Raw genomic sequence first — 27,600 nt, 5'->3', positions numbered from 1 at the left:
GAAACCTTGTGACCACTTCAGGGACTGCCAGAGCAACAGTTGGAGCACTGCGACTTTGCCCGGGCTGTCTCATCACACAAACATGGACTGCGGCATCATCACCTCCAAGACCATCCTCATCTTCCTCAGCCTTGTCTTCTTGGTAAGACTCCTTATGCCTCTCCTATCCCTTATTGATGACTCATGTATGTATTTTAATCGATATATTCCCTAACTTTGCTGCATAATAATTCAATCACAGTTAGGCCTGGTCAACCGAGTGTTCGCGTGTTTAAAAAAAAACAAACCATCGTGCGCACTTTGCGGAGGTAAACACGACTCGGCATTCTCTTTTTAAATAAAGGAAACGTATAACCACGAATATTATACGCCAAATAAACAAGAATGCTCTGTGACTTGCTTTTTTTTCCGGCAGGTTGTTTTAAATGAGTCGTTTTGCCCTTTTTTATGTTCAGTTCAGTTGCCTTTACGTGTCGTCGATCAAATGGCTACTAGCTCCTCTACGACTAGCAATGTCGTTTACATTTGATCTTTTACCTGCATTCGGCGAACATGTTGTCAGTCAACATTCACTTTCATTTGATTGGATAAGTGCAAGCGGCAGAACAGGCCATTGTTCTGTCGCACACACATACACACTTGTCTCTGTAATGAAATTACATTGTTGTTTTTATTATAATTGTTGTGTCCGTGTCTCGCCCGTTTCTACTCCCTTTATAGAGGCTTCACGTTTGCATTTCAAATCAACAGCTAGTTTTATGAGTGGTTATATGCTTTTAACGCTCAATTATATTTTCGATTGCATTAGAAGTTTATCAGACAGGTTATAAACCACTTTCCTCGACCTAGTGGCTTAATTGTACACAGGCAGGTATTTGGCCACCTAATTCTAATGAGGTTTTTCGGTCGGTGTATGTTTTTGTCGTTTTCTTTTCTTTTCTTTTCAACGTCATGTGAGCACCATTTGAGGGGAAAAAAAGAGGAACATTTCTATAAACACACAAATTTTCCATGCAAACCCCAAAAGGAGATTTTGAAAATCAAGACTACATTTACTGCAATTGGGTGCATTTCTACCTTATTTTTTACCTTTACATTTATTCTCATGGACCAACCTCTTTTTGTTGTCCTTCAGGCCTCGTTTACACTAATAAGGTAATCCAGGGTAAATCCCACCTAACCTTATTCGTGTCCACACATAACAATGCCACCGTTTAAGACCCCCTCCGTCCACCGGCGCAACACAACCTAGTACGCATGCGCGGAAAACGCGCACGTCATAGTCACCTCCAGTGTTGCTTTGTGTGCAAGTTCTTCAATTTAACTTATCTGAACAATATCCAGTGTTGTGGTATTTCACTCAACTGGAATCCAGTGTGCTGTGGGGCCCGTATGTAGTGAATCACACCTTAACAACATTCCCTCTAAGGCGCGCGCCTGCGCAATTGCGCACTGCTCACGCGTCCTCTGTGCACAGCAAATCTATGCCGTGCAAAAAATCAAATCCCACTCTAAACAAAATAAACAAAATGTTTGTTTTGTATGATTTTGCAATGCAACTGTGAGTAACAGGTGACGAAAGGCGGCCACAACAGATAAAACAATGTTTGTCAACACTTAAATTATTGTAACGTCTGTGGAGAGTGGAGACACTTAAAGGAGGACAGGAATTCCTTCGGCCCCTTTATTTAGCGAAATTGTTTGTCGGCCATAACCACACCAAAACAATGTGTAAAATACTTTTATCTAGCAAAACTGGTCGTTGTCTACCGTACAAACCAAGCCAAAAGCAACTCTGTGTCATCTGTTATATCAACAGCAGCCGCTTGCTCTCTCTCACCTGCACCAACACATACACTTTGGCAATTAGCCACTGGTGCGTTTATGGCCACACAAAAAGTTGGACAACTCCAACTAGGGATGTCCCGATCCAGGTTTTTGCACTTCCGATCCGATACCGATATTGTTTTTGCATTTCCGATCCGATACCGATACTGACCGATACCGATACTGACCGATACTGGCCTATCCGAGCATGTATTAAAGTTTAAAGTTATTTAGCCTACTTAGTTGTCAGAATCATGTTGAAAAGGGTTTTAGTACTCTTGATAACAACTAGCCAGCTGAATTAGGGGAGTTTGAATAATACACAATGGTTGGTAACAAGAAACTGACCTGTTTATTCAAGGATAAACACAAAATAGACAAAATTATACATGACAAACAGAAATGGCATCATTGAACTAGGGCTGGGCGATATGGCCTTTTTTTAATATTGCGATATTTTAAGGCCATATTGCGATACACAATATATATCTCGATATTTTGCCTTAGCCTTGAATGAACACTTGATGCATATAACAGCAGTATGATGATTCTATGTGTTTTGATTGATTGATTGAGACTTTTATTAGTAGGTTGCACAGTGAAGTACATATTCCGTACAATTGACCACTAAATGGTAACACCCGAATACGTTTTTCAACTTGTTTAAGTTGAGGTACACTTAAATTGATTCATGATACAAATATATACTATCAGATATATACTATCATCATAATACAGGCATCACACAAGATAATCACATTGAATTATTTACATTATTTATAATCCAGGGTGTGGAGGGGGGCGCCGGATGTAAGTGTCAAAAAGACAGCCAAAAGAGTTTGATATGAGAATAAATCTAAAGTTAAAATATAGGGTAGAAATGCACCCATTTGCAGGAAATGTAGTCTTTATTTTCAAAATTTTCTTTCAAGGCTTGCATGTCTACATTAAAACATTCTTCTTCATACTGCATTAATATATGCTACTTTTAAACTTTCATGCAGAGAAGGAAATCACAACTAAAAAATCACTAATTTTTTCATACGGTGTTGATGTGGAAATTTTTGCCTCAGCATTTTGATGGTGTGGACGTGTGGCACCGAATGGAGATGTCTCGACAGACGTCACAATATTTGAACAATGATGACGAAAACTGTTTTCTCTGTCGTGTCCGTGTGTGTCGAAAATTGTTATGCGCTTATTTTTTTATTTGATTTTGTGCGTGGCATAGATTTGCTATGCGCAGAGGACGCTTAAACAGTGCGCAATTGCACAGGCGAGCACCTTAGAGGGAGCGTTGCTCGCACGGCTGCGCTAGCATCACAGCTAACGTTAGCCATGCTGCTACCTCTCTGCTCGGGGAGGACGTATACGTATGTGACGTATGACGTGACAGTATGTGACGTATGTCGTGACAGTATGTGACGTGTGTAAGAAGGTGCGCTTGCTGTCTGTGAGAGGGAGACACAGGAAAGAGTGAGAAGAGCCTGTCGTGTGATGCCAGCAGCTAAAAGCAACTGCGTGAGAATTCACAGACGTGTGGATGTGTTGAAGGTGTGCTGGAAAATGCGGAACGGAAATTACGGAGCAGCAGAAAAGTGGAATGTATTATTTAAATCAGTGCGTTGGAAAACACGGACCGGAGTTTTTTTTTAAACTGGATGTGGATCGGCATTTTCCCATGCCTTGCCGATACGCAATTTTTGGCAAATATCGGCAGCCGATCCGATCCAAATATCGGATCGGAACATCCCTGACTCCAACACTACACGTAAAGTGTAAATTTCAAGTCGTTTTACTATGACTCCTCAATCAGTGTGCTTATTCTACTGTCATTTGTTAAGAATGTTATTTTTTGGATATTAATCATGAAATTATGTTACAGGACTACATAATTGCTAATAAAAATAGTTATTTTACGGACAGAAAGTTAATAAACACTTAATCTCATGCAACATGTGCATGTTTTAAGGGGAACTAAATGTGATCTCTGAAAGGGGTACACAATCTTTCCAAAGTAGGACCCCTACCCAGGCATAAAATACTATAGTGCATAGCTGATTAAAAAAAAAAACAATATCTAAGTGGGCCAAATCACATCTATTAGAAAACAATCTCTTGAAATTGACTAGTCACTTGATTATAATAATAAGACATTTAAATTGTTATGTCAGGTTTGAGACAAATGTGCTGCTGGTATGGCCACAGTGCACATCTGTATTCCACTGAATGCTCAGGGTGTTTGTGCGTTTGCTCACACACATGAAAAATTAGAGGGAACATTGCACCTGAGCCATCATAAATCAATCAAATCTTTATTGGACACGAAAGTATACAATGTGATAAAGAACATTTGACAACAATCAATCTAGGGATCTAGATATCTGGTCAGGACACTCCTCACTCTTTTGCCTTCACCTTCATTGTCCATTCCTTTTTGTTGACTTTATATACTCTGGACCTGGACGTTGAGTCTGCGACATACATGGCGGACAATAACAGATACAGTCTGCTTTGCCAGTCCAAAAGCATTCGCCGTTTTCCGTAGTCTTGGCTCGACGGCCAGGTAATACAAAGCACACGCTACCTTACTTATCAAATCCACGGTAGCCCGCATTCTCATTGACTCTCCTTTCACAAATGGACGGAGTTTTTCGGTAAGTAGAATCACTGCTGTGAAAGTTCGAAAGTTCTCCTACCGTCTAAGAAGTGCTGTATCCGAAATAGCTGCAATCGCTTTCTCTTAAGGTATTCATGTATGATTTCCACAAGCGTCTGTACATGTAGAAGAATGAGAAACACGGGCATGTCTGGATGACTCGCCTCCATATTTCCAGTGGTTAGCTCTTAGTTACGAAACCGCTTTATTATGAAACTGGCTGCGGCACGTTCTTTCAGACGTCACTTCCTGTGTGGGGCGCGGTCTTTCCGGCGTCACTTCCTCTCCGAACTCAGTTTGTATACGATCAATGAGTCCATACAAAGCTAAGAGCCGGAGATTCAAGAAATGCACGCCGCACTTACCGGTGTAAAAAAAATGTCCGAGGAGAGGGACCTCAAACGCTTGTTTAGTGTGGCTGAAACGGGGCTTAGGCTAAATAATTATTCGTTTAAGGGGTTTTCCGGCTTAGTGTAGACATAGCCTTAGACACATGTCCCATGTAATTTTCCACAACATTTTTAGTTTCATTAGTGGATCATTTACTACTAGAGATGTCCGATAATGGCTTTTTTGCCTATATCCGATATTCCGATATTGTCCAATTCTTAATTACCGATACCGATATCAACCGAAACCGATATATCCAGTCGTGGAATTAACACATTATTATGCCTAATTTTGTTGTGATGCCCCGCTGGATGCATTAAACAATGTAACAAGGTTTTCCAAAATAAATCAACTCAAGTTATGGAAATAAATGCCAACATGGCGCTGCCATAATTATTATTTTTTTTAACATGCCTCAAAACAGCAGCTTGGAATTTGGGACATGCTCTCCCTGAAAGAGCATGAGGCAGTTGACGGGGTGGGGGGTGTATATTGTAGTGTCCCGGAAGAGTTAGTGCTGCAAGGGGTTCTGGGTATTTGTTCTGTTGTGTTTATGTTGTGTTACGGTGCGGATGTTCTCCCGAAATGTGTTTGTCATTCTTGTTTGGTGTGGGTTCACAGTGTGGCGCATATTTGTAACCGTGTTAAAGTTGTTTAAAACAGCCACCCTCAGTGTGACCTGTATGGCTGTTGACCAAGTATGCTTTGCATTCACTTGTGTGTGTGAAAAGCCGTAGATATTATGTGACTGGGCCGGCACGCAAAGGCAGTGCCTTTTAAGGTTTATTGGCGCTCTGTACTTCTCCCTACGTCCGTGTACAGCAGCGTTTTAAAAAGTCATAAATTGTACTTTTTGAAACCGATACCGATAATTTTGAAACCGATACCGATAATTTCCGATATTACATTTTAAAGCCTTTATCGGCCGACAATATCGGCAGTCCGATATTATCGGACATCCCTATTTACTACTATTATTATCATTGAAGATGTAATGTCAAATTCTATAACATTCATGCAAAAAACTCAGAAAACATCTCCCGTTTGGCAACGCTATCCTGTAGCCACGCCCCCTTGGCTACCGTCACGTCAAAAATATACTTTTTCGCCCACTACTAATAAATACTCTAGAACTACAACTGGTTCAAAGCTAACAGTGTTCAGATTGTAATTATCCAAATGAGATTAGAAGCAAAGTGAGAGAGACAAGTGGTAGAAAACGGATGGATGGATGGACAGCTGTCAACATTGTAGCTCAGAGAGTGAGCGGAGGCGACAAGTAAGCGCGCTAGATGGTTAGCTAACTAACCAGCTTGTTTCGCTGCTCTCACCAAGATCTAAACTTTTTTTTCTTCTATTTATTTTGGAGCACCAAAACAAGCATGCTAGTTAGCTCACTATCTAACTAGCTTATGATTACCGAGCGCGGCGCACGCTGCTGCTCACTGCTCTCCTCATCTCCCAGGAGGCGAACAGGGGGATGGGTCAAATGCAGAGGATAAATATAACCACACCCAGTGAGTGTGTGACAATCGTTGGGACTTTTAACTTTTTAACTTTAAATGTTGTCGCCTCTGTCCGCCATCAAAGCCACGGCATTGATCAAATTAGCTTGTCCTCCAACTCAGTGCGGCGTTTAGGCAAGGGAAACAGCTGAGGAGATCGTTTAACAAATTTAGTTTGGATCTTATTTTTATTGATATTTTTATTTAAAAAAACAAAATGTGGAAGTGATGTTTTGTCGTAAAAATGTATGTTTAAAAACCCAGATTTTTGCAGAACTTTCTCATGCTTTCTCTTTCAGTTAAAGAGCTTTATGTACATCTTTAAACTGTTTTCTTATCTGTTTATCTCTTTTTTGTTTGCGTCTGCTATTTCTTTGTTAGCAGCGGCTATTTTTTCTTAGATTTTTGGTGGTTCGGTCAATTACCAACCCTAATTACCACATGAACACACACAAAAAGTATGAAAATTGATACCGTTGCATACCAATATCGAGTCCCAGGTACAGGGAATTGCTATCTGTGAAAATGTGAACGATCGCAACCGCTATTCAATTTTGTTCAGAACACTATTAAAACATTTTTTACATTTTTTTTTACATTTTTTGCGTGTCCAATGTATATCCTCAGAATAATACAGTACATTTTAAGATACATCAACACAAATGTTTGGACACACTTGCTTATGCTTATTGAATAAGACAGAGTCTTAAGATTTTTGACTGATACTGCGTAGAAGCTACCGTCTTGACCCAATGTTGTAGCTAATGCCCGTCATTTTAACTTCAGAACAACATCGTTTTTGCTCATAAATAACCAAATAGAGCTTATTAACTCGCCGGGACATATTTGATTGAAACCATTGGAGGACAAAAGACGACTAACTTATTACATTATTTAGTATCATCATTCTTCAAAGTAGTGTTGTCTCTCTGAATTAAGAAAAAGCTGGGAATGGAGCCAAAGTGTAATAGTTTTAAAGTGGCGAACAAAGTTTTATATATCTCACGGCTTTTACAGACAGGCCCCACCGATACTCAACACTTGGAAGCAGCGTGCGTGCACATTCCCACCGCTTAAATAGCTTCCCGGCGACTTTGCTACATTCCAGTGAGCTGGTGTGTTGCGTCTTTTTGTATTTTAAGCCTCTTTGCTGCATCGCTTCATCTGCACAAGATCAGAAATTCTAGGCCGTGGGGACGGGGGGAGGCTTGTGGGACGAGCCCACAGCCATCCCGTGACTGCGTGGTGATTAAGAGACGTGAGTCATGCGGCCGAAGAAGAGAGACCACAAAACACTACAATGTCTTGAGATCACATGAAAATGATGGTATTTCTCCAGGGCGTTGAAGTGTTGATACAGTCCTGGTCAAAGGTCTAAAGGAGTTTCAGGCGCACTGATAATGGCTTGAGCACATCACTGCAGCGTCTCTTTGTCTGTTTTACCATTTGCATAGCAGAAGTCATAGACTAAGACCCTGTCTACATTAAAGGGGAACGTTATCACAATTTCACAATTGTTTAAAACCATTAAAAATCAGTTCCCAGTGGCTTATTATATTTTTCAAAGTTTTTTTCAAAATTTTACCCATCACGCAATATCCCTAAAAAAAGCTTCAAAGTGCCTGATTTTAACCACCCGTCCATTTTCCTGTGACGTCACATAGTGAAGCCAACACAAACAAACATGGTGGAAAGAACAGCAAGCTATAGCGACATTAGCTCGGATTCAGACTCGGATTCAGACTCGGATTTCAGCGGCTTAAGCGATTCAACAGATTACGAATGTATTGAAACGGATGGTTGTAGTGTGGAGGCAGGTAGCGAAAACGAAATTGAAGAAGAAACTGAAGCTATTGAGCCATATTGGTTTGAACCGTATGCAAGCGAAACCGACGAAAACGACACGACAGCCAGCGACACGGGAGAAAGCGAGGACGAATTCGGCGATCGCCTTCTAACCAACGATTGGTATGTGTTTGTTTGGCGTTAAAGGAAACTAACAAATATGAACTAGGTTTACAGCATATGAAATAAATACATTTGGCAACAACATGCACTTTGAGAGTGCAGAGAGCCCAATTTTCATCAGTTAATATATTCTGTAGACATACCCTCATGTCAGCAGGCCAGGGAAGCTAGGGTCGATATTCTTCTCTTGATCATCTTCGGGACGGTGTGAGCCAAGACATCCAGGGGGTTTAGCTCGCTCGTCTGCGGGAACAAACTGCCGCCATTGCTTGCCGTGCTAGCGAGGTCCTTTGTCCCTGAATTGCTCACACACTCCGGCAGATTCAATGGGGGTCTGGCGGCAGATTTCTTTGACTTTTATCGTTGGAAATGCATCTGCTTTGAGTGTCGCAGGATATCCACACATTCTTGCCATCTCTGTCGTAGCATAGCTTTCGTCGGTAAAGTGTGTGGAACAAACGTCCAATTTCTTGCCACTTTCGCATCTTTGGGCCACTGGTGCAACTTGAATCTGTCCCTGTTCGTGTTGTTACACCCTCTACAACACACCGACGAGGCATGATGTCTCCAACGTACGGAAAACAGTCGAAAAAACGGAAAATAACAGAGCTGATTTGACTCGGTGTTTGAGAAAATGGCGGATTGCTTCCCGATGCGACGTCACGTTGTGACGTCATCGCTCTGAGAGCGAATATTAGAAAGGCGTTTAATTCGCCAAAATTCACCCATTTAGAGTTCGGAAATCAGTTAAAAAAATATATGGTCTTTTTTCTGCAACATCAAGGTATATATTGACGCATACATAGGTCTGGTGATAATGTTCCCCTTTAAGCCGGATAACCCCTTAAACGAATAATTATTTAGCCTAAGCCCCATTTCGGCCACACTAAATCATCGTTTAAGGTTCCCCTCCTTGGATAATTTTTTACACGGGTAAGTGCGGCGTGCATTTCTTGAATCTCTGGCTCTTAGCTTTGTACGGACCCATTGATCGTTTACAAACTGAGTTCAGAGAGGAAGTGACGCCAGAAAGACCGCGCCCCACACAGGAAGTGACGTCAGAAACCACGCCACAGCCAGCTTCAGAATAAAGCGGCTTCGTACCTCGGAGCTAACCACTGGGAATATGGAGGCGAGTCATCCAGAAATGTCCGTGTTTCTCCTTCCGTCTGTACGGACGCTTGTGGAAATCACACATGAATACCTTAAGAGAAAGCGATTGCAGCTATTTCGGATACAACACTTCTCAGACGGCAAGAGAACTTTCCAATGGCCAGGTTAGCTGTGATTCTACTTACCGAAAAACTTTGTCCATTTGTCGAATCGGAGACAATGAGAATGCGGACTCCCCTGGATGTGATTAAAAAAGGTAGTGTGTACTGTCCGCCATGTATGTCGCGGACTCAACGTCTAGGTCCAGAGTACCGTATTTTCCGCACTATTAGCCGCACCCAAAAACCACAAATTTACTCAAAAGCTGACAGTGCGGCTTTTAACCCGGTGCGCTTTATATATGGATTAATATTAAGATTCATTTTCATAAAGTTTCGGTCTCGCAACTACGGTAAACAGCCGCCATCTTTTTTCCCCGTAGAAGAGGAAGTGCTTCTTCTTCTACGCAAGCAACCGCCAAGGTAAGCACCCGCCCCCATAGAACAGGAAGCGCTTCTTCTTCTACTGTAAGCAACCACCCGCCCGCGTAGAAGAAAAAGCGCGCGGATATTACCGTACGTTTCATTTCCTTTGTGTGTTTACATCTGTAAAGACCACAAAATGGCTCCTACTAAGCGACAGGGATCCGGTTCATGAAAAGACGCAATCTCTCCATCCGCACACGGATTACTATTTCACAGCAACTGCCTAAAGACTTTCAAGAAAAGCTGGCTACTTTCCGTGCATATTGTAAAAACAAGATATCAACATGGACGAGGTTCCACTGACTTTTGATATTCCTGTGAACCGCACTGTGGATACAACGGGAGCACGTACGGTGAATATTCGCACCACAGGGAATGAGAAGTCATCCTTCACTGTGGTTCTAGCTTGCCATGCTAATGGCCAGAAACTTCCACCCATGGTGATATTCAAAAGGAAGACCTTGCCAAAAGAGACCTTTCCAGCCGGCGTCATCATAAAAGCTAACTCGAAGGGATGGATGAAGAAAAGATGAGCGAGTGGTTAAGGTAAGTTTAAGTTTACGCGAAGAGGCCGGGTGGCTTTTTTCACGCAGCTCCGTCCATGTTGATATACGATTCCATGCGCGCCCACATCACGCTGGTTTTAATATATTATTAAAGTTTGACTGACCTATTTGACTGTTTTTTTGACTTTCCTTTAGCGCAGTTAGATGCGGCTTACAACACGGGGCGGCTTATAGGTGGACAAAGTTTTGAAATATGCCGTTCATTGAAGGCGCGGCTTATAACCCAGGGCGCCTTATGGTGCGGAAAATACGGTATATAAAGTCACCAAAAATGAATGGACAATGAAGGTGAGGAGTGTCCTGACCAGATATCTAGATCCCTAGATTGATTGATGTAAAATGTTCTTTATCTCATTGTTTACTTTCACATGTACATTAAAAATGTGATTTATTTATGATGGCTCAGGTGTGATTCACTACAAAAGGGCTCCACAACACACTGGATTCCAGTTAATTGAAATACCACAACACTGGATATTGTTCAGATAAGTTACATTTAATTTAAGAACTTGCACACAAAGCAACACTGGAGGTGACTATGACGTGCACATTTTCCGCACATGCATACTAGGTCGCGTTGCGCCTGGGGACAGAGGGGAGAGGGGGTCTTAAAGGGGAACATTATCACCAGACCTATGTAAGCGTCAATATATACCTTGATGTTGCAGAAAAAAGACCATATATTTTTTTAACCGATTTCCGAACTCTAAATGGGTGAATTTTGGCGAATTAAACGCCTTTCTATTATTCGCTCTCGGAGTGATGTGACGTCACATCGGGAAGCAATCCGCCATTTTCTCAAACACATTACAAACACCGAGTCAAATCAGCTCTGTTATTTTCCGTTTTTTCGACTGTTTTCCGTACCTTGGAGACATCATGCCTCGTTGGTGTGTTGTCGGAGGGTGTAACAACACGAACAGGGACGGATTCAAGTTGCACCAGTGGCCCAAAGATGCGAAAATGGCAATAAATTGGACGTTTGTTCCGCACGCTTTACCGACGAAAGCTATGCTACGACAGAGATGGCAAGAATGTGTGGATATCCTGCGACACTCAAAGCAAATGCATTTCCAACTGGACTGGACAGATCAGCTTTCAGGAAAAGAGAGCGGATGAGGGTATGTCTACAGAATATATTAATTGATGAAAACTGGGCTGTCTGCACTCTCAAAGTGCATGTTGTTGCCAAATGTATTTCATATGCTGTAAACCTAGTTCATAGTTGTTAGTTTCCTTTAATGCCAAACAAACACATACCAATCGTTGGTTAGAAGGCGATCGCCAAATTCGTCCTCGCTTTCTCCCGTGTCGCTGGCTGTCGTGTCGTTTTCGTCGGTTTCGCTTGCATACGGTTCAAACCGATGTGGCTCAATAGCTTCAGTTTCTTCTTCAATTTCGTTTTCGCTACCTGCCTCCACACTACAACCATCCGTTTCAATACATGCGTAATCTGTTGAATCGCTTAAGCCGCTGAAATCCGAGTCTGAATCCGAGCTAATGTCGCTGTACCTTGCTGTTCTATGCACCATGTTTGTTTGTATTGGCATCACTGTGTGACGTCACAGGAAAATGGACGGGTGTATATAACGATGGTTAAAATCAGGCACTTTGAAGCTTTTTGTAGGGATATTGCGTGATGGATAACATTATGAAAAAAACTTTGAAAAATAAAATAAGCCACTGGGAACTGATTTTTAATGGTTTTAACCCTTCTGAAATTGTGATAATGTTCCCCTTTAAACGACCATTGTGTGTGTGTGGACAAGGATAAGGTTAGGTGGGATTTACCCTCGATAACTTTAAGTCAACGTGCTGGTTTGAACAAAAATATAATTTTCAAGAGATAGCTGCAGCATCACATGATGCTGAATAGTGTTGATCCCCCTGCCCCCGACCCCTACAAAAAAAAAAGGAATAATGTGCTTTTATAGGTTTTAAAACAGATAACATAAAGAACAAACCAGCTGCTTTGTCCTTGCTCTTTGGTCACGCCATGAGTTAGACAACAATAATGTCATGTCCTCAAGAGCACTTAAAAATCGCATACTTTGTATGTGTTTTGGCCTCTTTTCCACATGTCCTTCAAAACAGACTTGAAAACCCCAGTCATTTTGGAGAGTTTAAACATATCTGTGAGTGTGTATGGACAGATAAAACTGCGCTTTTTAACTTGTGTCATAAGAAATGTAGGACTAATGTTTTTAAACCTTATCAAACAACAGAACATGAAGCTTAGGTATGTATACCGAGCAGTGTTGGCGCTAGGAATTTTCAAAATGGGGTCCCACTTTTTTGTAAGCGTTTTGAAAACAAATGATACATGTATGCATTATCCTGTTTAATGCATCCAGCGGGGCATCACAAAAAAATTAGGCATAATAATGTGTTAATTCCACGACTGTATATATCGGTATCGGTTGATATCGGAATCGGTAATTAAGCCAAGTAAAAAAGCCATTATCAGACATCTCTATTTAAAGTCATTAACAACCTACAGTAGGAGCAATCACATCAGTTACAAGACATGGCTACTTGGGGCTGGGCCGATAAAACGACCATATTAGTCACTGCACTGGCTTCCTGTTGCTCAGAGAATAGACTTCAAAACAGCTTTGCTTGTGTAAAGTCTTTTCATGGTCTTGTGCCCAAGTACATCCGGGATATGTTAGTGTGATATGTTAGAGACATAGAGGTGGTAATATTTGGGCACTTTATGATTCGATTATGATTACGATTCAGGAGCTACAATTCAATCAACAATCAATTATTGATGCATCTTTAATATATATAGATATTAATACAGTTTTACATTTTGTTTCATTAAATAGGCTTTTATCACTTGCAACTTTTAAAAACAGGGCATTTGTAACAAGAAACCGTTAAATTAATTACTATCACATTTATTAAATCAATGGAAATGTGTGCAAAACTGGAACATACGTGCCCTAAAATAAAGGAGCTGGTCGGATCTCTCGGTGAGGTAGCCCGCTTCAGTCAGCCAAATTTTAGAACTGTTTGCATTACTTTATTTACAATAAATACATATATTATTGATGTTTACTAATCCATTTTATAATAGCCCATGTCCGAATTGCGATGCATCTAAAAAATCGATTATTTCCCCCACCTCTAATATGAATCACCTCGGGCTCTGAGAACCTCAAGGAGTGGTCTCCTTGTGGTTTCCAAAGTAAGGACACATTTCTTTTTTTTTTTGCTCCTAAATAGTATAAAATAGTATTCCGAAAATGTTCGACAGGCTTCAACGTTGGCAGTGTCCAAACCAGACTGTAAATACTTTTATTTAATTGTGTATATGACAAATGAAAGTGTTTTATCAACACTCTTTGATTTTGATTTGAATGACAATGGGGACGGCGTGGTTACCGTTGGGAGAGTGGCCGTGCCAGCAACCTGAGGGTTCCTGGTTCGATCCCCACCATCTACCGACCTCGTCACGTCCGTTGTGTCCTTGAGCAAGACACTTCACCCTTGCTCCTGACCCGCATGTGTGAATGGGTGAATGTAGAAATAGTATCAAAGTGCTTTGAGTACCTTGAAGGTAGAAAAGCGCTATACAAGTATAACCCATTTACCATTTACAATAGCTCTATCATGATTTTATTTTCAATTTGTTATCTTGATTACTTTTATGATTATTTAATTTTTGTTTTGCCGTCCTCTAATATACCGTACAGCACTAGCCTTGTGTGGAAATTGTGCTTTATAGATAAACTTGCCTTGCCTATTTATATAGGCAAGGCATATTTACATTCCTAAACAGCCGATTTAGTCATTTTAAACAGAGGGACAAGTTCAGGGGACGAGACTCCCCTATCTGTCATTAAGCCTACAGATCTGTGCGTAGCCGGAATGCCCATCCATCCATTTTGTACCGCTTGTCCCGTTCAGCTGCATTCGGGCGGAAGGCAGGGTACACCCTGGACAAGTCGCCCCCACCAACAGAGAGATACAGACAACATTCATACTCACATTCACACACTAGGGCCAATTTAGTGTTGCCAATCAACCTATCCCCAGGTGCATGTCATTGAGGTGGGAGGAAGCCAAAGTACCCGGAGGGAACCCACGCAGTCACGGTTCGAACCCAGGACCTTTGTATTGTGAGGCACACGGACTAACCCTGTACCACCGTGCTGGTCCTGTGATATTGCTGCTGCAGCCATATGTACAACCTGAAGGATTTCTTAAATTGCACTTTTACCGTACGGACGATATAAAAGACATTTTTAGTGGTATTGAAACTAACTTTTCAATACCGTGCTATACCTTTTTAAAACATAACCGACCCATGCCTAGTTCACACTTGCACAGTTCAACAAATCCGAACAGCAGTCGGAAGAAGCAGAGCTTTTGTATGCATTCTATATTTTGTGGGGTTCTCTGCACACACCAGACTCTTGTTTTGTTTGCCACAAAAACAAAAAAATCTCTTCATTTTGCCTTTAAACATAGTTTGCTTAACAGGTATAAAATACATGTTTTTTCTCTAGCTGCTGTGCCTCACCTGTTAGCCAGTTTGTGTCAAAGGTGTATATTTTTTACTTCGATTCGGGCGATTCACAAGCTAATGTGCCCGTGTGGTACTCAAGCTGTACACAAACTGCAATATTTTAATTGTAGTGCTAGAAGGATGTTACAATATGAATAGGGATGTCACGGTATGAACATTTCTTATCACCGTTATTGTGACCAAAATTATCACGGTGATCATTATTATCGTGGTATTTTTAAATGTTAAAATTACTTTTTACTGAAATCTTTTAACCAAGTTTTATTGGGAAAAAACACAAACAACGCATTCAAAATGATGTCCTTTGAAGAAGAACCATATCTGTAGATAAGAACACTGTACTTGGACCTTAAGGAGAAATTTAATGTGCATATGAAAACAACACAGGCATTATAAACTAAGTAAGATGGCAGAAACAAAATAACATAATTATGTAAAAATAAATGTGGAAGTTGAGCAAGATGGCACCTTGTGGACATAAGAGAGAAACAAAAACAAATGTAAGAATTTTGCAAGATTGCACCTGTCCATATAAATAAAAATGGTGTTCTTGTATGAGATCTAGTCTTATACATAAGGCTGCACGATTATGGTCAAATTAATAATTAGGATTATTTTCTATTAATAGTGAAATCACGATTATTTTTCAGGATTATTCATTATGTTTGGTAAAACAGTGTTGGGTTGGCATGTGAACGTAATGTCTAATAAGGCTATAAACGTTATCCATATATTTAATAGCAGTCTATGTTCATTAATATTATCAAAATGTCGGCCTTTTCACATTACATGATGCTTTTATCTCTATTTTTACATTTTTAACAGATAATTTATTTTTGAAGTTATGCACATTTATATGTACATGTACATGCTGTATTGGAACAGATGGATCCTTAAAGAGTTAAATATGTCATATAGGAATTAACTACACCATAACACTTTAACAAAGCGCTATGTCACATGAATGGTTTTTAAAGTAACTTTGTGAAATCAACAAATCCACAATATGTAAAAACATGGTGTATACTTTTTGATATCAATATAAAAAATAGGCAGTTTGGCTAATGAAGATAAAGTCAAATAAACAAGCTTTGTTCTTCTCTGACAGCATTTCCTTGTGGTTCAGTGCAACAGTTTAGCCAACAAAATTAAACAGGAGTGATACCTCTCACATTGAATACACAATCTTCACAGCCTGCATTCAGTTCGAAGAGATGACAAAACATTTTAGCTAGTATTGATGTTGTTGGAACACTGAAAAAGTTAGCAGCTAAATAAAGGACGAGTCACCATCCCAGTAAACAAACGGCATTACTGTATAAACAAGTTGTGGCAACGTTCCCGACACATCGCCTGCTGCATGTTTCCTCACGTCATTAACTCTCAGTCACATTAGGACGCTGTGTTAAGAAAATGAAAGCAACATCTCCTCCACGGTATACTTTTAGCGTGGGACAAATGTGTCTGTCTTGTCCACACCTGTAGTCATCTAATAGCAGCAGTGCGCTCTTGAGAGCAAGCCAAGACTCCACGGAAATTAATCGAGGGGAAAGGAAGTTAAACGAAGCACTCTGCTCTGTTTAGTCCGAGGGGAACTCTACGAAGCAAAGTCTGTGTAGTTGCTTTCCGCCATGTTTCAAGCCAAACGTAGTCAGTGGGCATGCGCTGGCGCTGCTGTGACTCTGTTTCCAGGAAGTAAGCGGTGTTGCCTGAAATTCATTAATAAATGACGGTTTTTAGTAATTTAAAATTGAAACAGTATTACTAACAGTCTGTAATTTTACCGCGGTTTATAATTTTACCGTTTACCTAAATATGAAATGTTATAAAGCACTGGTTTTGTGACCAAAATTATCACGGTTATCATTGTTATCACGGTATTGTTGCATGTGCTCAAAAAATACTTCTACAGACACTAAAATTGTTGACCAAGTTGTTATAAAATAAAATTAGAGATGTCCGATAATGGCTTTTTTGCCAATATCCGATATTCCGATATTGTCCAACTCTTAATTACCGATTCCGATATCAACCGATACCGATAAATACAGTCGTGGAATTAACACATTATTATACATTATTATGTCTAATTTTGTTGTGATGCCCCGCTGGATGAATTAAACAATGTAACAAGGTTTTCCAAAATAAATCAACTCAAGTTATGGAAAAAAACGCCAACATGGCACTGCCATATTTATTATTGAAGTCACAGTGCATTATTTTTTTTAACATGCCTCAAAACAGTAGCTTGGAATTTGGGATCTGCTCTCCCTGAGAGAGCATGGGGAGGTTGAGGTGGGCGGGGTTGAGGTGGTGGTGGTGGTGGTGGGGGGGGAGTAGCGGGGGGTGCATATTGTAGCGTCCCGGAAGAGTTAGTGCTGCAAGGGCTTCTGGGTATTTGTTCTGTTGTGTTTATGTTGTGTTACGGTGCGGATGTTCTTCCGAAATGTGTTTGTCATTCTTGTTTGGTGTGGGTTCACAGTGTGGCGCATATTTGTAACAGTGTTAAAGTTGTTTATACGGCCACCCTCAGTGTGACCTGTATGGCTGTTTACCAAGTATGCAGGGCATTCACTTGTGTGTGTGAAAAACCGTAGATATGTGACTGGGCCGGCACGACCCCAACATTGTTGTCTGGGTGGAAATCGGGAGAAATTCGGGAGAATGGTTGCCCCGGGAGATTTTCGGGAGGGGCACTGAAATTTGGGAGTCTCCCGGGAAAATCGGGAGGGTTGGCAAGTATGACTGGGGGACGCAACTGCTCTGTACTTCTCCCTACGTCCGTGTACCACTCCGTACAGCTGCGTTTTAAATAGTCATAAATTTTACTTTTTGAAACCGGTGCTGATAATTTCCGATATTACATTTTAAAGCATTTATCGGCCGATAATATCGGCAGTCCGATATTATCGGACATCTCTAAATAAAATGAATTTACCGTTAGAAAACCCACCTTTGCACGTTTCGTGTTTTGCCTTTGCTTCCCAGATAGCGTTTTAGTCCTACTTAGTATTTTATCTGTTTTAATAGCAAAGCTTTTATTATTTTTAAATATTTTTTTGTACTGTAGCACTTTAAAATATATTTAATGAAAAGTGCGTAACAAATAAAATGTTACTTATTATTTCTGGCGGGCATTGTGTCCTACTCTGTTTAGCAGTCCTTGAACGCCCCGTAATAGCATCTTTTTCCTCTTTTCCTTTGAGTATAGAACGATCACTCTATTCTAAGAGAGCACAGCTTGTAGGTTCAATGTGCACTATTAAATATTTTACTTGCCCACACAGCAATGTGTTTATATGGTCAGATTTGGGTATGTTGTTTCCTAATGGGGAAAGATGTTTTCATGTTAGCATTTGAACTAGCAAGCTGGTGCAAATCAGTCTGTGTGAGTTTATCAAAGTGAAGGATTTTCGATAATTTTAATCTAAAACGGTAACACTAACCGGCGGAAGTTTTACCACATTTATCAATATTTCCGTTATTCGTTATATCCCTACATGGTGCAAAGTTCTTACCAGTACGAGGTCAAAAACTCAGAAAAGTTTCACCCTCGTTTAGGCTGCAGGAGCCGGCTTGGCCCACGTGGGCGCCCAGGTTCTGAGCAGCTATGGCACCTTCGAGAGCTTCATTCAGGAAAGCCCAACGCTCATCCCGGGCGTCGTCATCATCAGCATCAGTGTGGTGATGTTCATCTTTGGGCTGCTGGGATGCTGCGCTACCGTGAGGGAGTCCAAAGTGGGCCTGAGCTTTGTGAGTTACCCCGACCCACCAACTAGCAATAACAGTTACCTCAGTATGATTCTGATCGACAATATATTTTCTTTTTTTTGGTCTAGTTCTTCATGATCATCATGGTGATGTTTGCAGCCGAGGTGGCCGCTCTGGTGCTCAGCTTCATCTACCAGGGCAAGGTTTGTCATCTCCTCTGACTCCTGTCACATTGTTCCTGCTGTTGTACTAACAACCACATAAGAAGTTGCTTTCACTTTCCTTTTGGAAACTGCGAAAGAATTCCTACAAAACAAGAACATGCAATTTCAGGAGGTAAAACTACCTAAAAAAGTGAACATGCAAACAGTTAGCATGTGTCAAGTACCAAGTTATATGGCTCCGAGAGTACACCTGTAAAATTAGCTAAACAATTCAGCATGCGTCAAGTACCAAGTTATATAAATGTGAGGTGTACGCCATCAAAATTGGCTCAAAAAAAGTTAACATGCTAATGTTAACTGTTCAACTTTTAGGAGATTTACAGTATTTTTAGTTTAACCTTTCCATCTTTAATGGACATTACAGTGGCAGTGGTATACAGTAGATACCCGCTCTTAGCGGGTGTTCCTTTGCAAGAAAAAATGGATGTACCCTTAAAAACCCTCTTTTGACACCTAATACCAGGAGTGTCTAAACATTTTGCCTCTAAAGGCCTAAGTAAAAATGTGCCGATGGGCCAAAGAGCAATTTTAAGCATACACCATCATTATAAGTGAAGAGTTTAGCCCCATACCAATATATTTAAAAAGGAGATTGTCACAATAGATGGCAACTAATTAGCCTTGCGAACATGCTCTCAATAATTGTGTGGGCTTGTTATGTCAGTTATTTTATTTTTTTAAATTCAGTTTAGCACATTAAACTTTTACAGGCATACAGTATAAATAGTGATGGCTAAATGATGCCTCAGTGAGTTAACAATTGACTGGATTAACAAAGTCACTGCACTATGTTTGAACAGCAAATAAAATGAATAGTTAGCATATACCTGTATAATTGTTATTTAAATGAATAGCTGTGCAGAAATGAATATGAAACTGTGGTCAATGAGCAAAATAGTTAACAGGAAATATGCGTGGGAACTGCAAATAGTCGGAGACCAGTTGTACACAGAAAATGCACAGACCAATCCACATGTATTGTTGTTGTAACATGTTTTATTTTGATAATGATAAATGTAATAGCACGTAAGATGTGAACATCTTATCTTTGTTTTTTGTTTCATTTTCTAATTTTGGATTAGGTTGTGACTTTTTTCTTGTATTTTTACTGTCATTCACAAAACCATTAACCATTTGATTTGAAATGTTGGAATTGTTGCGTGTGACCAGCTCTTCCTCCCAGGGAATGTAAGTCTCTGGTCAATCCCAAGTTCTTTCGATGACATATATGCTGAGTAAAAAGGACCATCAAGACAGAATAGGAATATTATCAAGTTTTACTGAAGGTTCAGAAGAACAGCCCAGACCAATACATTCATACCGGTTTCTCAAGTTGTTCTAACACTCAAACGGAAGAGCCAACTTCTTGCACACGAAGAAAGCCCCCACCTGTCCGGAAAGGAACATAGCCTCATTGTTCTACTACAGATAAGACAAAAGGGAGTATTCCATCTCCTACAGTGCAAGCCTTCAAGGTAACACACACAGTTTACTTGCGGACATAAGATAAAAAATAGAAAGAGTACAAATGGAAAAACACTAGCTGATTTAAACATGACTATGAATACAGAAAGAACTCTTTCATATATGCATTCTCCACAGTATACATTGTGGACATCTACAGCCTTGCCTATGTAGTTTAGTGTCATCTGTTGAATTTTGATTAACACAGCTTCATTGTTGATTCATTTGCAACATAAGAAACCTAAAGTTTTCACATAGTCCATGTGTATTTTACAAGTGTGTTTCCTGTCCAGATAAACGGCAACTTGGAGCGCTCCATGAACAACGTCTTTGCAAAGTATGACGGCCAAGACCCCGAGACTAAAGCTGTTGACCTTCTTCAGACTCAGGTAATGATTGGAGGGTTTTCAAACACATTGAAGCACACTTAATTGATCTACCCCTGCGTCAACTATGTTTTATATGTGTGTGTATAATATAATAAGTATATATATATATTGCAGCTGAGATAGGCTCCACCACCCCCCGCGAACCTGAGAGGGAAAAGCGGTAGAAAATGGATGGATGGATATAATACACACATGTACTGTATGTACAGTCGTGGTCAAAAGTTAACATAGAAAGAACATAATGTCATGGCTGTCATGAGTTTCCAATAATTTCTACAACTCTTATTTTTTTGTGATGGAGTGATTGGAGCACATACTTGTCGGTCACAAAAAACATTCATGAAGTTTGGTTATTTTATGAATTTATTATGGGTCTACTGAAAATGTGACCAAATCAGCTGGGTCAAAAGTATACATACAGCAATGTTAATATTTGGTTACATGTCCCTTGGCAAGTTTCACTGCAAAAAGGTGCTTTTGGTAGCCATCCACAAGCTTCTGAATTTTTGACCACTCCTCTTAACAAAATTGGTGCAGTTCAGCTAAATGTGTTGGTTTTCTGACATGGACTTGTTTCTTCAGCATTGTCCACACGTTTAAGTCAGGACTTTGGGAAGCTCATTCTAACACCTTAATTCTAGCCTTATTTAGCCATTACTTTACCACTTTTGATGTGTGTTTGGGGTCATTGTCCTGTTGGAACACCCAACTGCACCCAAGACCCAACCTCCGGGCTGATGCTTTTAGGTTGTCCTGAAGAATTTGGAGGTAATCCTCCTTTTTCATTGTCCCATTTACTCTCTGTAAAGCACCGGTTCCATTGGCGGCAAAACAGGCCCAGAGCATAATACTACCACCACCATGCTTGACGGTAAGAATGGTGTTCCTGGGATTAAAGGCCTCACCTTTTCTCCTCCGATACTGGGTATTGTGGCCAAACAGCTCCATTTTTGTTTCATCTGACGTCACATGGACAAAGATAAGACCTTCTGGAGGAAAGTTCTGTGGTCAAACAAGCATGTGCTCCAGTCACTCTATCACAAACAAATAAGAGTTGTAGAAATGATTGGAAACTCAAGACAGCCATGACATTATGTTCTTTACAAGTGTATGTAAACCTTTGACCACGACTGTATATGTGTATGTATATTTTATTTTTTTACAAAATATATATTTATGTGTGTATTTTATATAGGCCCCCTGTACCCCACCTTTGGCACCCCTGCTGTGGAACCTAACTGTCTATGGCCACTATAGACTACTGTAGTATATTTGTTGATCCTATGGTCACACATGGGATGCGAGTCACATTGTTGTCTTAATGTCAACGCTGGAAGTAGTAAAATCAGCTGTTCCCCTGCTATAACAAGGGAAGTTTTATTTAGCTGTTGCCTTGTTTTTCATATATTACTGCCTTTGCAGGAGTCAATGTTTACTTTTTTATTCACAATAAATCAACACACAATCGGTACTTTGGAGCAATGTTCACAGACTCTAGTATTTGGCTTGTTAGCTTCTCGCCGCAGGTGAGCGATGGTGGTCTTGGGCTCGTGGATGAGGGAATACTTGTTTGATGTTGGATGCTAGAAATTGTCCGATGCGTTGCAACAGTCAGCCTTAATGTATTGTTGCAGCTCGATGATTTTTGTGCACGTTATGCCATACGTGTTTGCGAGACTAGCGGGTGCAGTGTGGCCGCACCCAGAGGAGTGGGGCTGCGGCTTTGAGAGCGGCGGGATAAGAGGCTGAAGCAAGAGAGGCAGAGGCATGCATCCGTGTTAGGGGTTAAAATGCTTGCCTGTATAGTCAGTAGGGATGTCCTGATCCGATATTTGGATCGGATCGGCCGCCGATATTTGCAAAAAAATGCGTATAGGCAAGGCATGGGAAAATGCCGATCCAGATCCAGTTTAAAAAAAAACTCCGGTCTGTGTTTTCCAACGCACCAATTTAAATAATACATTCCACTTTTCTGCTGCTCCCTAATTTCCGTTCCGCATTTTCCAGCACACCTTCAACACATCCACAGGTCTGTGGATTCTAACGCAGTTGCTTTTAGCTGCTGGCATTACACGACAGGCTCTTCTCACTCTTTCCTGTGTCTCCTTCTCACAGACAGCAAGCGCACCTTCTTACACACGTCACATACTGTCACGTCATACGTCACATACTGTCACGTCATACGTCACATACTGTCCCAGCAGAGAGGTAGCAGCATGGCTAAAGTTAGCTGTGATGCTAGCGCAGCCGTGCGAGCAACCTTCCTTCGAAGGTGCGCGCCTGTGCAATTGCGCATTGCTCAAGCGTCCTCTGCGCATGGCAAATCTATGCCACGCACAAAATAAAAGAAAAAAAAAGCGCATAACAATGTTCGACACACGGACACGACAGAGAAAACAGTTTTCGTCATCATTGTTCAAATATTGTAACGTCTGTCGAGACGCTTATCTCCATTCGGTGCCACACGCCCACATCATCAAAATGCAGAGGCAAACATTTCCACATCAACACCATATGAAAGAAATAGTGATTATTTTAGTTGTGATTTCCTTCTCTGCATGAAAGTTTAAAAGTAGCATATATTAATGCATTATGAAGAAGAATGTTTTAATGTAGACACATAGAATCATCATACTGCTGTGATTATATGCATAAAGTGTTCATTCAAGGCTAAGGCAAAATATCGAGATATATATCGTGTATCGCGATATGGCCTTAAAATATCGCAGTATTAAAAAAAGGCCATATCGCCCAGCCCTAGTTCAATGATGCCATTTCTGTTTGTCATGTATAATTTTGTCTATTTTGTGTTTATCCTTGAAAAAACAGGTCAGTTTCTTGTTACCAACCATTGTGTATTATTCAAACTCCCCTAATTCAGCTGGCTAGTTGTTATCAAGAGTACTAAAACCCTTTTCAACATGATTATGACAACTAAGTAGGCTAAATAACTTTAAAGTTTAATACATGCTCAGATAGGCCAGTATCGGTATTGGATCGGAAGTGCAAAAACAATATCGGTATCGGATTGAAAGTGCAAAAACCTGGATGGGGACATCCCTAATAGTCAGTGTTATTATTTAAAAGCAAAGCAATTAATGTTTGCTTAACACCAAACACTAACACCTCTTTCAAATGTATACAGTATTTCAGAATACATTCATTACAATTTGTTGCTTGTTGCATAATTTTCATTCTATGTGATGTTTTTCTAATGCTATATGTGCACTTTAAGTTAAAGACCAGCATGTAAAGGGTAAATTACATTTTATTGTTTATTTTAATTTTAGTCCACTTAAAAATAACATTTATAAACCTAATACAGGTGTCCAAACAAAAGCCTGTTTGTTTTGAAACTAGTTGAAAAAGTTAGGTGGCGCAACTGGAAGGAATGTCACTCATGTTAATAGAATAATTCATGTTATTTATACGTTTAATAATGTATTTTGTCAATATTTTTTATGATATATGTTACATGATTTTCATTGATATAGAGTTTTTCAATGTTTTTAGATGCCACTGTCACACACTTTTAGAAGCATATTTGTCATCGACCCAAATATAATCAATAGTGACATAATGACGCAACTTAAATAGCTGCAGTGGGACAACAAGAGCATAATTATTGTGCTTTGTACGTCCTTGCATTGACACTACACACATCAAAACCACAGAGTGTTTATGCCAGGGGCCGGCCCTGGTCCAAACTATCCATGTGAAATGCATGAAGTGATGCTGTGAGCATGCCGGGTCAACGTTTAAAATCCTCCCCCCGTTTTCAGTTGCAGTGCTGCGGTGTGAAAAACTACAGCAGCTGGTCCAACACGGCCTGGTACAACAGCCACAACAACACGGTGCCACTGTCTTGCTGTAAAAATGTCACCGCACAGTGTACTGGCAGGATGGACCAGTTGGACTTGATCAATTTAGCGGTAAGTTATTCTGTTTTGGGGTTTAAGGAGCTTCTAATAGGTACTTTTTATTGGAATTTTGTCTTATTATTCACAATCCTTTATGTAAGACAAGCACACATATTTTTCTTTTTTTTGTGCATTCTATCTAGTAAATAATTGCAATCAAAACGGCTTACAATTGAGCCTAAGGGAGTCGCTCTATTCTGTTTATAAAGCGCTTAAAACACTTCCAGCAATGTTTTTATCTACATGCTGTAAGTACATATGTAATGTAGTTACAGACACACTCATAATAACATGTAATATTTACATATTTTGCTTATTTTAAGCTTTCGTGGCGCATTAATTTCACAAACGCATCACTATGTTTGCTTTTTACTTCGACAACACCACTGATTTCTACTCACTGCAGACTTCATGAGGGCCAACAAACATAATACATGATCACCTACTGGACAATGTCTGCTCTCACTGGGATGCCGACTGTTACAATGTTGATATATTTCCGTTTAAATGAAAATTGACTCATAATGGGTGGAACCAAGCGTCTTTTCAGGTATTTCTCGCCATTGCTTATACGGCCATATTAGGATTATGTCCTCATCCTTCTACTATCCAAGTCAGTGATAATTTTTATTATTTAGAATAAACTTTTACCTGCTCCAGGGCAGGAAAGCAGCTCACCAGCTCATGACATCAATATAGCAGAAACAAGATAAGTTAGCTTTCTGTGATCACGGCGCCGCTAAAAATAATTTGTCTGCGTTAGTACTTGTAACCACAATATCACTAATACTTGGTTAATATTCAGGTCACAAAATGTAATTGGATTATTGTTGGTGGTTTTTGGATGATTATTTAGAAGACTTTATGGGCGGAATAGAGGACCTCCCGTTGACTCTATTGTAAGCAGATCTTTACGAATTCGAATTTTTAGGCACATTTTTTTACTGGACCTCGGCATATCCTAAAATTCAATTACAGTTGAATGCATCAAAGTGGAACAATTTGACCTAGAACAAAAATACTTGGGAGTAACCATCGTCAGGTGTGGTGCCAGCCAATGTAATTATCTCACCTTATAGAAAATTTGATAATATTATTCATCTATTATGTGAATTATAACTGACTTAAACGTGTATTTAAGAGGACTGTTAAATTTCAAATTACTTGATTTACAGTTACACAAAGAGAAGAAGAAGTGAACACGTGTTAGCAATTTCCATGAACTGGAAAAGGAGTTTGATTAAAATAAGCTTTGCTTTTTTCTTCTTTTCAGACATGTCGTAGGGGGAATTAAGAATATGTAAAATATGTATTTTCTATTTTAATATATATGTCTATATAGCAGTGATGAAAAACAGTAATATGCAATACTGAACATAGAACAGAAAACAGAACTTACTGAAACAAAGAAATAGTTTTAATTGAGATGTGTTTTATTTTTATACCTGTAAAGCAATATTAATATCAAAATTGTACAGCACTTTAGGTTTTATGAAAAGTTCCACCAACACACTCGTAGTTTCATCACCTACAAAGTCACTTGCCCCAAATGTGGCACAATTTAGCATCCAACACAAATTTTAAGGACAAAACTGTTAAGAAATAAAGGTAAAAAAAAAAAAATACTACATGTATGTGAAGTGAAGTGAATTATATTTTTATAGCACTTTTCTCTAGTGACTCAAAGCGCTTTTACATAATGAAACCCAATATCTAAGTTACATTTAAACCAGTGTAGGTGGCACTGGGAGCAGGTGCGTAAAGTGTCTTGCCCAAGGACACAACGGCAGTGACTAGGATGGCTGAAGCGGGGATCAAACCTGGAACCCTCAAGTTGCTGGCACGGCCACTCTACCAACCGAACTATACCACCCCAAAGTGTTTTGCCTTTGCCTTTGTTTTTTTTTGTGTGATGGCAATAAGGAAACATGTGACTATCACCATAAAACAAAAAAATTCAACTGACTTTTTGATATATTTAGTTTTAACTTATGTACACATCCTGTACAGATAAACAATTATTTTCTGTGGACATTTGTTTGTGTGGGTGTGTTGAAAATGTGCTTCGAAATGACAGCAGCATGAAAGTCAACCACCAGAGTTTAATTGAAAAACATGTCTTCTAGGGTTGTGAAGCCAAGCTCGAGCACCTGCTGCATGATGTGCTGAAATACGCCATGCTGGTTATTCTAGGTCTTGCTATCATCAAGGTAAAGAAAAATGTTGTTACACACACACAACATTGTAACACTGTTGCTAACTTCTGGAGGCATCCTGGCTTGACCATGGCAACCACACAGATCCTATACTCCCATAATGTCTCTCATAACGCCCATGCACCTGTGTCTAATTGACCTCACCTTTGCGTCTTGCAGTTCTTCGGGATGCTGAGCGTGTGCGTGATAACGTGTCGAGGTGGCGGACGGAGGAGCGGCTACCAGCCTCTCTACGCCTGAAACTGTCACCGTATCAACACCGCATAAAACTCACTGTAAAAAAACCAACAACCACAAAAATCTGGAACGTTGCCTGTTGTATTTTGTTCCTGAACGTTCCATTCCGCTGACAGCCTACCTTTTTTTCTGTTACTATTAGGAATTGTTAAACAGCCACACAGGATTTTAATTTGCACATATTGTAGATGATATAGCGTAAAAAGGTCATAAAGTATTCTTCACTGGAGGGAACAGTGCCTTTTATGAGTTGCCAATCATATTTATAGTTCTAGCCCACTGATTTGCTGCATTTTACAGATGCTTTATTGTCTTTCTAATATAATAAATTGACTTTCACATTAAATTAA

General features: G+C 40.0%; 1 protein-coding gene across 1 annotated transcript; it reads left to right on the top strand.

The window, feature by feature from the left end:
• tspan36 (tetraspanin 36) lies at positions 1–27,600 on the top strand. Its single transcript, XM_061928667.1, has 7 exons — positions 1–142; positions 18,651–18,842; positions 18,929–19,003; positions 20,782–20,877; positions 24,660–24,809; positions 26,924–27,007; positions 27,173–27,600. Exons 1-7 carry the CDS (start codon positions 83–85, stop codon positions 27,251–27,253), a joined length of 738 nt encoding a protein of 245 aa, XP_061784651.1. The 5' UTR covers positions 1–82; the 3' UTR covers positions 27,254–27,600.

This window comes from Nerophis lumbriciformis, linkage group LG33 (genome assembly GCF_033978685.3).
Source record: "Nerophis lumbriciformis linkage group LG33, RoL_Nlum_v2.1, whole genome shotgun sequence".
NCBI classification, from domain to species: domain Eukaryota; kingdom Metazoa; phylum Chordata; class Actinopteri; order Syngnathiformes; family Syngnathidae; genus Nerophis; species Nerophis lumbriciformis.
The sequence above is the reverse complement of the archived record's forward strand: the minus strand, read 5'-3'. Positions and strand labels throughout refer to the sequence as shown.

What these genes read in the sequence shown, in the direction of transcription:
- tspan36 (XM_061928667.1), top strand. Translation starts at nt 83, where the DNA reads ATGGACTGCGGCATCATCACCTCCAAGACCATCCTCATCTTCCTCAGC. An exon ending in TCCTCAGCCTTGTCTTCTTG is followed by an intron (nt 143 to 18,650) that starts GTAAGACTCCTT and finishes ACCCTCGTTTAG; the next exon opens with GCTGCAGGAGCCGGCTTGGC. An exon ending in CCAAAGTGGGCCTGAGCTTT is followed by an intron (nt 18,843 to 18,928) that starts GTGAGTTACCCC and finishes TTTTTGGTCTAG; the next exon opens with TTCTTCATGATCATCATGGT.